The sequence below is a fragment of the Mustela nivalis genome (assembly GCF_964662115.1).
Source record: "Mustela nivalis genome assembly, chromosome: 7".
Lineage (NCBI taxonomy): Eukaryota > Metazoa > Chordata > Mammalia > Carnivora > Mustelidae > Mustela > Mustela nivalis.
In genome coordinates, this window is record NC_139026.1 from 25796600 (window position 1) to 25807238 (window position 10639).

Sequence of the window (10639 nt, forward strand, 5' to 3'; positions counted from 1 at the left end):
CATCTGAAATCATTTTAAGAACCACCCAGAATCATGGCTGTGCACACATCTCACATTTTGGGAAGTGCAGCAACAAGCGGTGGAGCCTGGGCCTTGGCTGACGTGCAGTGTGAATCCGCTCTCTGTGAGGAAGGTTCTCCACACTGGGCTCTAGCCACACTGTCACTGAAGGCTCCCGCTGGAGCCCCTGGGCCTCTGCGGTCCCCTTTCTCTGAAACGCTCCTCCTCCAAGCATCCTCTCTGTTGCAGAGCCCGGGTCTGTGCTCTGCATCCTCAGGCAGAGAGGCTTTCTCTGGCCACCCTGCACGATGTGCGGAGCCTTCCTCACCATCAGCACTAACTTTCACTCGTTTGCTTGTTGTCTGTCCCCACCAGACTACAGCATTTGGTAAACTCTAGAAGACAGGGGCTTTGTCTCCCCTGACATCCTAGCACCTAATGCCAATACTCAATATTTCTTCAATGAATAAATGAATCCCCTCGATCGATCTGGAGGGCTTTCACAGGCCTTCTTACCTAGTGCCCAGTATCAAGCTGGTCCCCAGGCAGTGTATGAGAAATCACACTGGGGCTCTCTGCAGCCCCTGCCCTTACAACAGAGAAGGGTCTCACCATGGACGCTGACCCACCACTCCCTCTCGAGCACACAGGATGCCACAAAGTGAACTCTACCCAGCTACAGTGGAAGCGCCTGGAGAGACCACAAGCTGGGTAAGGGGAGATCAACACCAAACTTATTACATGCAGAGTAGGGCTGATTCATGGTATGACTGGAGAATCCCAGGCTGGAAATCTCTCCAGTAAACCTATTACAATCCCCAAGATTGTTGCCATTATTGCTCAGGAACTTCAGATGCATCCAAGTATACATCTGAGAACCAGAAGAGATCCTGAGATAGTAATTGATACGCCTCTGCATGGTTACACAAGGCCAGCTCCAAAAGGAACAGGCTTAGCCCAGGAGCCCTCGTACAGAGGGGAAGCAGACCAGGCCTGCATCCCGCGCCATGGAGGGCAGCCAGTGTCAGGGCACAGGGTCCATGGTGAGGACCGGCTTAAGCTCAGGCAAAGCTGGAGCCAAGAGCCTCAGGAGGCTAGAGTGTCGAGGCGTCTGATGCTAACATATGAGGCACCAAGCTGCGTTCCAAGACATCTGTCCTTCATCCTTTCCAGTGGCTAAGAGGACATAAAGCCAGACTCTAGCCTACAGAGGAGGGAGGAGGAAAAAACTCCCAAGCCTAACCTAAGACTGGAGTAAAAGGCAAAGTCACCAGGTTGACTGGTAAGGGAGAATCACAGCAGAGACCCGGTCCCACAAACAGGGCCAACACAGTGGAGAAGGGAGTCCTGGGGCCCAGGAATCACTCCCACCAGAACTTAGGCTAAGTCCCACCAGCTCGTAAGACTTGGGCTCCCATAAACCTCTTTTCCAGATCCAGATTAGTTCAGGCACTGAGCCTGCCAGCAGACAGGGCCCATAAGCATAAGAAAGCCAGGCAGGCGGGCACATGCTGCCTACACCCAGACCCAGCACAGTTCTCATCTCCTGAAAGACAGATCAGGAGCCCAGAGAGGACTGCCAGCTGATCTACTGTCTACTATGTGACCTTGGCCAGAAAGCCACACATTATGAAGTGTCCCTTCCACAGTGCCAAGCTGGCTTAAGTAATATTGTTGCCAGAATTTCTCTTTTAAAATGTAAGAGTCCTTTTATATTTTAGAGGGTGAGAAAAACACAAAATCAATTATCCATTAACATCTTAGACTTTTTTTTTTTTAACATAAATAGGAAGGCCCATCAATTAGGTAGACTCTGAAAGAAACAAAGGTATAAGGTGTTTTTTATGTTTTGGGATTTCCTGGGTGTAGGGTTTAAGAGACCAGAGAGGATTAAGATACAAGTGGATTCTTCTCTAATAAAAAGCAACTAACTAGAATCTGTCACCAAATAGGGCCTGTTGAGACAACTCAAAATTTACAAGTGAAACACAGAAATTAAATAAACAAAGAGGAAACCATGATTCTCTGAGCCCAAAATAAGAACACTTCTTAATAAAATTAAATCAGTTCATTCTTGGAGAAGTTTCAGCCTTTTGGCCAAAGAGAAAGCCATTCCTGCCCATTGGTTCTCAGACCTCCCAAAAAAGAACCACGAAACCTACACAAATTAATAAATAATGACAATCAAAACGAGTAAAAGATTAGATAAGGTTAATATATGCACATAATATATAAGCACCATATCTTCCTACAATTTAGTTCCTCAAAATTCAAAAATGCCTTTACAAAAATGTAAATGGATTTTTTAAAAGCTTATTTAAATTACTCTTAAAACACTAGAGAAGCACAGAGTCCTGGGAAATAGACCTCTGCATCCATCTGCATTTCGTACTGGAATATTAAACTCAACTCTTTCCAGCATTAAAAACAAAACAAACAAACCACCAAAAAAAAGCCCTTAGGTTTTCAATTAATTAAGTCTCAATGAATTTTAGAATTAAAATATCACCATCAACTTAAATAAACACTGTTTAAGGTCCCAAATAAGAGAAGGATGTTAACTAAAAACTCCTTTAAAATGTATCATTTCCCAAATAATTAATTAATTTAATTAAGTCTATCATATCCTCCATCGCTTAGTCTCTCACACACATTAAAATTTTTTTATTTGTAGCTTTATATATCTTCCTAAAACTTAAGGTATTGCAGATTTTCCGTAAGTGGATTTTAAAAGTGATTTTTATGAGGGAGAAAAATACAAAGTGAAGAAGGGAATGATAAACTTCAAATTCAGGAATTACCAATAAGTAGGGGTTGTGGCTAAGGTAGGCCTAGTGAGGAACACCCAGGGTCCTCAAAGGCAATGGTAATTTTTTTTTTTTAAAACTTAGTGATGGTGGGGTGCCTGGGTGGCTCAGTCAGTTAAGTGTCTGCCTTTGGCTCAGGTCATGATCCCAGGGTCCTGGGATTGAGTCCCACATTAAGCTCCCTGCTTGGCGGGAAGTCTGCTTCTCTCTCTGCCTGCCACTCTCCTGCCTGTGCTCTCTCTCTGACAAATAAATAGATAAAATATATTTTTTTAAAAACTTAGCAATGGGGAGACAGGTGTTCCCTGCACTATTATTCCCCATACCTTACTTGTATTTTATAATCTTACTGAAAATACTCAATAATTAACAAAACTTATTTTATTTTTTAAATATTTGATATTTTATTAAATATTAAATATTAAAATTAAATTAAATATTAAAATATTTAATATTTTTTAATATTTTAAGTATTTTTTACTTAGCATATTTAATTTTTTTTTAAGATTTTTATTTATTTATCTGACAGGCAGAGAGGCAGGTGGAGAGAGAGAGGTGTGGAAGCAGGCTTCCCACTGAGCAGAGAGCGTGATGCGGGGCTTGATCCTAGGATCATGACCTGAGCTGAAGGCAGAGACTTTAACCCACTGAGCCACCCAGGCGCCCCAACAAAACTTATTTTAAAAGTAAGTTTATGTTATTATCACTGCAAAAGGTATATAGAAAACATAAAGAGTAAATCAAACTCTTTCTTCAAAACATTTTTCAATAGCCAAGTTACTCCGACAAAAACTAAAGCAAGAGTACTTAAAATCTGTACGGTAACCAACCTATCCTTCCCTTTGAACACTTCCACAGAACTAACAAATCAATATTTTTCATACAGACACACACTATTTTTTCTCATGTTTCACTGTTTCATTTTGTTTACTTTAAAACTAGTTTTCCCTCAACTTCTGTGTAACTTTCACTGTTTGGTTAAAAAAATTATAATTTTTTTCTCATTCTCTGAATAAATCTGAAAAAGCGAAAATGGGGGGTCATACCTCTGTGAACAATGTACAACAGGACTAGTTACATCATCCAAAATGACTGTAAAATTAAATGAAATATCTTGGTAGTAACGGTGTTTAGATTCGCTTCCTTTGTTTTTTTTCCCAACTATCTGGTGCCAAGAGGAATCTCGAAGTCAAATATACCAGGAAAAGACACTGGGTACCCTAATACTTCTCTTAACCTGTCCCCAGCTCTACCTTATTTATTCTGCTTTCAGGGAAATGGTAGAAATGTCTTAGCTCCTTTAGTTTGGATTTGTTCACACATCTTAAGTACTTAATTTTGGAAGGACACTCGAACTTGAGAATTCCTGGGGCCCTGAAAGGACAGCTATTTTCAATATTTCAAAAAGCCTAAAACACATTTACTTGTAATTCGGTCATGCTAGGAAATGAAAATGTGTCTGTTTTTTCCCCTGCGTTTTAACCAAGCTTTCCAGATATCCAGACATCTGTCGTTAATAAAAATAGAAGGATTCGTCATGATTAGTTAGCACTTGGGGTCTGAAAAATCATTCAAAATATAAGGTCCATAAAAAAAGAAAACCCCCAAATGAAAACAAATATGAGGTTCCATGGGGCAAAAATAATAAAACTGGTCTTTTATTACTGGCATTTGTTTTCTAATGCGTTATGCTGGTATTTTTACAACTGCAACAATGAAGTCGGAGGACCACTGTCCCAGAGGAGTTCTAACTATCACTGCTTTCAAACACTCCGGAGCGTGCTCATTTCCTAACTGTTCCAAATTTGCAAGTCAACTTGCAATTTTTTTTTTTAATTTTATGTCTTTTTAAATTAATTTTATTTTATTTATAGATGTTTTCTTCTTTTATTTATGTATTTATTTTTAATTAATTAATTAATTAATTAACCAACTCAGTTCTCTGCTCCTCCAACTTTTTAAGACAGTAAAAGTCATGGAGTTCTTAAGAGGGAAAATGTTTCACATCACATCTCTACCCTGAGACAAGCCAGGCTCATTGCACCGGGACTGTTTCTCTTCTTTTTTTTTTTTTTTTTTTTTAAGATTTTATTTATTTATTCGACAGACAGAGATCACAAGTAGGCAGAGAGGCAGGCAGAGAGAGAGGAGGAAGCAGGCTCCCTGCTGAGCAGAGAGCCCGAAGTGGGGCTCGATCCCAGGACCCTGAGATCACGACCCGAGCGGAAGGCAGAGGCTTAACCCATTGAGCCACCCAGGCGCCCCTGTTTCTCTTCTCCATAGCTTCCAACATTCTTTTTTTTTTTTAATGTTGAGTTTGTTTGTTTGTTTAAGATTTTATTTATTTATTTGACAGAGAGAGATCACAAGTAGGCAGAGAGGTGAGGAAGTAGGCTCCCTGCCCAGCAGAGAGCCCGATGCGGGGCTCGATCCCAGAACCCTGGGATCATGACCTGAGCTGAAGGCAGAGGCTTAACCCACTGAGCCACCCAGGCGCCCCATCCAACATTCTTTAAAGTCAAAATGCAACCCTCCCCAAACTACTAGTCCTATAACATTGAATGCTTTGGGTGTCTGAACAAAGCCAAACTAAAAAGACTGACTTGAAATCAATAACCTTTAAAAACTTACTTAACCAGCTTTCTAAATAATCCCCTTTGGCCGTGCAGGGTAGCCTAGGGAACAGGTGCAAGGCATGCCTTCCTAGAGGCTGTCTCCTCCTTCATGAAGCTGACCTTCTCCATCCGGCCTCTCTGGCACCCCACAAATCAGTTACCAGTAAGCCTAATGCCTGCTTTCCTATCTGCACTTTCCAAATGGCGCCCAATGCCAAGGGCTGAGATATGACCTGGCTCTCACATGAGAACATGCCTCCCCAGTGACTTGCCAAGTTTCCCTGGAAGCATTTCTAAGTGTATTCCATGACCTCCCGCCTCACCCTTGGGATCATGGCTCATTCTTCCTTCCCTGCACTTCCTAATTCCACCTCCTCATCCTGTACCTCCAATGTCATGGGCCTTCAGTCCAAACTCTTCCCGACTCCCAGCCTAACACCCCAACTTCACATCCAAAGGACACCGTTTCAACAATTTTGCGGCTGGTTTGCAGTGATCTTTTGACGCCTACCTGCAGGCAGCTCAGTTACAGCTTCTTCCCTGGCCTTCTCCAGCTTCTCCCTAACCCAGGGAAATTCCTGCAGGGAATCTAGGAACGCATCAAATGCTTTAGGACCTCTGGAAGGTAGAATATCCAGCAGCAGCATTGTTTTCCGGAGGCCTGTGGCTTGAGCTTTGATTTCTTGAACGTGGTTTTCTGTCAAGACCCCTTCCTGGTAAAGATATTGAAGAACCAGTCCCTCCACCAGGACCTCGGCGCCCAGCTCCAGCCGAAGGGAGCGAAGCACCTGCTTGTCTCTAGCCTCCATTTCTTCCTGGGAAGAGACAAAATAGGAGCTCAGATTACCGGGAGCTGATCAACCCCTAAACACAGTGTCCCACAGGCAAAGCAAGATCCTTAAGGTCAGGTACCACTTTGAACCTCAGCAGAGTCCAGGCCATGGTGTTTTAGTACACAGCTGTTAAGCCAAAGCAAATTAATTTTTGAATGTTTCCAAACATAATGAACCACCTGAATGTGAACCATCTTTTCTATTTTTGCTTTCCATACAATGGAATCCTAGCACCGTTCCTTGCTTGATAAAGAGATTTGGGAAAAAACTGTGCCATGGACCCTGCTTAAAAAGAAGCTATGAGAGCCCCACATCGGGCTCTCTGCTCCGCGGAGAGCCTGCTTCCTCCTCTCTCTCTCTTTGCCTGCCTCTCTGCCTACTTGTGATCTGTCAAATAAATAAATTAAAAAAAAAATCTTTAAAAAAAAAAAAAAAGAAGCTATGATCGGGGCACCTGGGTGGCTCAGTGGTTTAGGCTGCTGCCTTTGGCTCGGGTCATGATCTCAGGGTCCTGGGATCGAGCCCCGCATCGGGCTCCCTGCTCCGCAGGAAGCCTGCTTCTCTCTCTCTCTCTCTCTCTCTGCCTGCCTCTCTGCCTGCTTGTGATCTCTGTCTGTCAAATAAATAAATAAAATCTTTAAAAAAAAAAAAAGAAGCTATGATCTGAGAATTACAGAGCAGCATTTCATTTTAACATACTTAAAAAGAAACAGTGGCTTTAACTTAGCCTTCATCAGATACACCCCAATACCAGAGAAACGGCCAACATGCATGCAGGTGCCCTTCTGACCGTTGGCATTTGCTGAACCTGCATAGCCATGGGAGTGGGCGCCAGAAACTGGTAAGTACCAGTAAGCTTGAGGTTCTCCTCCCTAAGATAAAAGCCCTATATACCATCACCTCCAAGAAAAAATATTTATTGTGTGTGCCTCTGCAATAAACTTTATATATGGTCACAGACGCAACCGCTTCCAAGAATAACGAATCTCTTTCACAACACCGCCCGGACTACATGTGTATGGGACATTTAATGGGGATTTTTTTTTCTTTACAAGAAAAGACTGGCCCACACCAGTCGTGGTCAGGGGCCAGGCACGATTTTAAGGCTTGTTTTCAAGATCACTGCGCGAGTTTGAAAGCGCTTGTGTGGGGGCTATGAAGGCAAAGAAAGGGTGTGGGGGGCAGATGGGGCTTCCGGGAACCCACAGAAAGTACAATCGGGTTGTACCCTGCAGCGACCCGACCCCACTCCATGGAGCAGCCCTCGGTGAAGTCCGGGAGGTGGCAGGTGAGGGGTAGGGTGTGCACGTTGGGCCGCCAACGCCCATTTGGAACTTTTTATTCCCTGCCTCGCCAGCTGAAGTCCTGTTGTGTTACGAACAGGAAGAGCTATGAGGGATTTTCGGGGCAATCTGACAAGCTAAAAAGTGGGTGTCGGGGATGATTTCAGAATGGACCGAAGGGGGAGCGGTCCCCACCCCCGCACCATCCCTACCGCCACCCCAACCCCGGCCGGCTCGGAAATGGGGGAAGGGGCGGGGGGAGCCACGCAGGGCCCAGGCCGCAGACGCCACGGTGCGGGCCTTCGTGAAAAAATGGATACGGGGTTGCTGGTTTCCTGTTACTTACGTCTGCAAACACGTATACTAAAAAAAAAAAAGAAAGAAAGAAAGAAACCGCAACCGGAATCCAGACTGTTAGGGAACCTGTACCATAACCACCATCTTTGTTGAAGGCGAAAGCCCTCAACAGGAAGTGTTGTCGCCATCTTTATTGAGGGCAAAACACAGGAAGTGCTGTAGCCATCTTTATGGGAGGAGAGGAAACCCAGCGTGGAACTGAAGCCTTTTCCGCCATGTTTGCTGTGGGTAAACAATATACTGGCCTAGAGATGGAAAATAGTAGCATCACTTAGGGGGTTATCTAAGGAAAGAAGTTTGAGTTTTTTCTGTTTTTTTTTTTTTCTTCTTCTTCTTCAAGATTTTATTTATTTATTTGACAGAGATCACAAGTAGGCAGAGAAGCAGACAGAGAGAGGGGGGGGAAGCAGGCTCCTGGCTGAGCAGAGAGCCCAATGTGGGGCTCGATCCTAGGACCCCAAGATCATGACCTGAGCCAAATGCAGAGGCTTAACCCACTGAGCCACCTAGGCGCCCCTAAGGAAAGAAGTATCAACACAGCAACTCCGCCACAGCCTTGCGCACAACTGACATAATAGGTCTCAAAAGTCACTTTATCAGAGAAGACTTCCACGAGCACCCTATTTAAAACTGAAACATTCATTTCCTGCGCTTCCCTTCCCTTTACCAACTTTGTTTATAGCAAAGTTAACACCATCTCATTAAAACTTTTACTGAATTTTAAACTTATTAAAACTTTTACTGAATTATCTGCCATCTGCTTCCCTCCGCTAAAATGCAGGGTCGTTTATATCATTTTATATCACAGAGTTTCTACCCACAAAGTGAATACAAGTCCCTAAGGATTTAGTGGCAGCAACCACCTAACTACTCTAGAAAGAAAAGGATTTGTCATGAGGAATTGAGGACATTCACAACCCTTAGAAAGCCTGGAAGAGGCCTGTGCATCTGAGAATTGCTCCCTACACACCACCACCTAACTGACCACAATTGGTAAAGCAGAGTTGGGAAGCCACCACTTCACAGTCCCTACCACTGCTTGACACTGACAGATCAAGTGACTGGACATTGAAACACTGCTGCAGAAAAACCAAGGTCTCCCCAGCTGTATTTGCCAGCAGCATTAAAACAGCACCTCAAATCTTACTCTGATGTATGCAGTTGGTGAAACCTATTTCGCACATAGACCATGTGCAGCAAGGGTGTCTGGGGCATGTAGTTTGCAGTTTTCCAGCTTCTGAAGTACAGAAAGACATTCTAAAAAGAGAACAGCTGTTACTGGGGAGTGACCTGCTGAGTTCACATTTTTCATTCAGAAGGCAAGACAAATGCAGGACCCAAATATAGAGACATATCAGAATATCAGAAGGAGGGTCATTCCTGAATGCCTTTATGAAATGAGGCAATCAATAAACACATTCATTGATTCACATTTAAATCAATTGGGTGATATCTGCCGAAAGTCATACACCTGATAAAAGCTGGTCGACGGTAACGGGAAAAATATCTCAAATATCATTATTTCTGTGAAGGTTTTTTTAACCAACACCTCTAGTGGAGGATGAAAGTCTTTGTAAACAAATCAATGGAAAATGATTCTAAACCTCACTCCTCAAAACCTAATTTTTGTGACCAGTTTAATGTGTTACTACACCAATATACCATTTTATTATGCCAGTAGAGACAATTTTTTTTACATGGGTGGCAAGAATTATTACTATTAGCATTTTATTTTTTTTAAAGATTTTATTCATTTGACAGAGAGAGTGCACAAGCAAGGGGAGTGGCAGGCAGAGGGTGAGGGAGAAGCGGGCTCCCCACTGAGCAGGGTGCCCAACGTGGGGCTTGATCCCTGGACCCTGGGATCATGACCCAAGCCAAAAGGCAGAAGCTTAACAGACTGAGTCACCCAGGCCTCTATAATTAGCATTTTACATATGTGAAGATTGTGGAATCAAAGTGGACAAATGTCTTAGCCAAAATTTCACATCTACTATATAGCAAAACCTGAATTCTAACCAGGTCCTTCCAATTTCGTGCCCTTTCCAATACACCGTATACCACACATACATGTGTGGTGAAGAGTCTGTTTTGTTTTGTTTTAAAAAGATTTTTCTTTTATTTACTTGACAGAGAGAGAGGTCACAAGTAGGCAGAGAGGCAGGCAGAGAGAGAGGAGGAAGCAGGCTCCCTGCTGAGCAGAGAGCCCGATGTGGGGCTTGATCCCAGGACCCAGGGATGATGACCTGAGCTGCAGGCAGAGGCTTTAACCCACTGAGCCACCCAGGCACCCAAGAGTCTGTTGTTCTAATGACAGTCAAAACATTGGCAAATCATTCTGTTGCCACCTCCCACTTGATACTCCTGAGTTCCTAGTACTCTCTTTCCTCTCTTCCTCTTTTTTTCTTTTTTCTCCTCTGGAACTGCTTTCCTTTCCTGGGCAAGATTTATCATTTGTATGTGGACAGGTATTAGCAACATTCTCTGCCTTCATCTAGATAAAGTGCAGACCTCTTGCGATCCTAGCAATAGCTGAGATTATAGACTTTTGGGTGTCATTTTTCCAGCTATAAACTTTGGTGATTTTCAAACATTTACCAAAGTTGAAATAAATGGCACAAAGCACATCCATATAAAACTACCTAGCTTAAAACACTTCCTAATGACCTGTCCTATTTGGAAATCTTGAGATCTTCTGGGAACTAGAAGGAGACATTGCTGATGTCCAAGGAAGGTCGGGGGAA

The 10639-nt window shown here is 43.3% G+C and overlaps 1 protein-coding gene and 1 long non-coding RNA gene across 2 annotated transcripts in view; one reads left to right on the forward strand and one right to left on the reverse strand.

Annotated features, from left to right (window-relative positions):
* The window catches only part of CRADD (CARD and death domain containing adaptor protein), a 184656-nt gene extending 176641 nt beyond the window's left edge, over positions 1 to 8015 (reverse strand). Inside the window, exons 1-2 of the mRNA XM_082739335.1 lie at positions 7885 to 8015; positions 5934 to 6237 (exon numbers count right to left, since the gene is read on the reverse strand). Of these exons, the coding sequence (XP_082595461.1) occupies positions 5934 to 6231 (298 nt within the window). The 5' untranslated portion in view covers positions 6232 to 6237; positions 7885 to 8015. The remainder of the gene's footprint in view (positions 1 to 5933; positions 6238 to 7884) is intronic.
* Positions 7263 to 10639, forward strand: part of LOC309869000 — an 86534-nt gene continuing 83157 nt past the window's right edge. Inside the window, exon 1 of the long non-coding RNA XR_014313919.1 lies at positions 7263 to 7543. This is a non-coding gene — a long non-coding RNA (uncharacterized lncRNA). The remainder of the gene's footprint in view (positions 7544 to 10639) is intronic.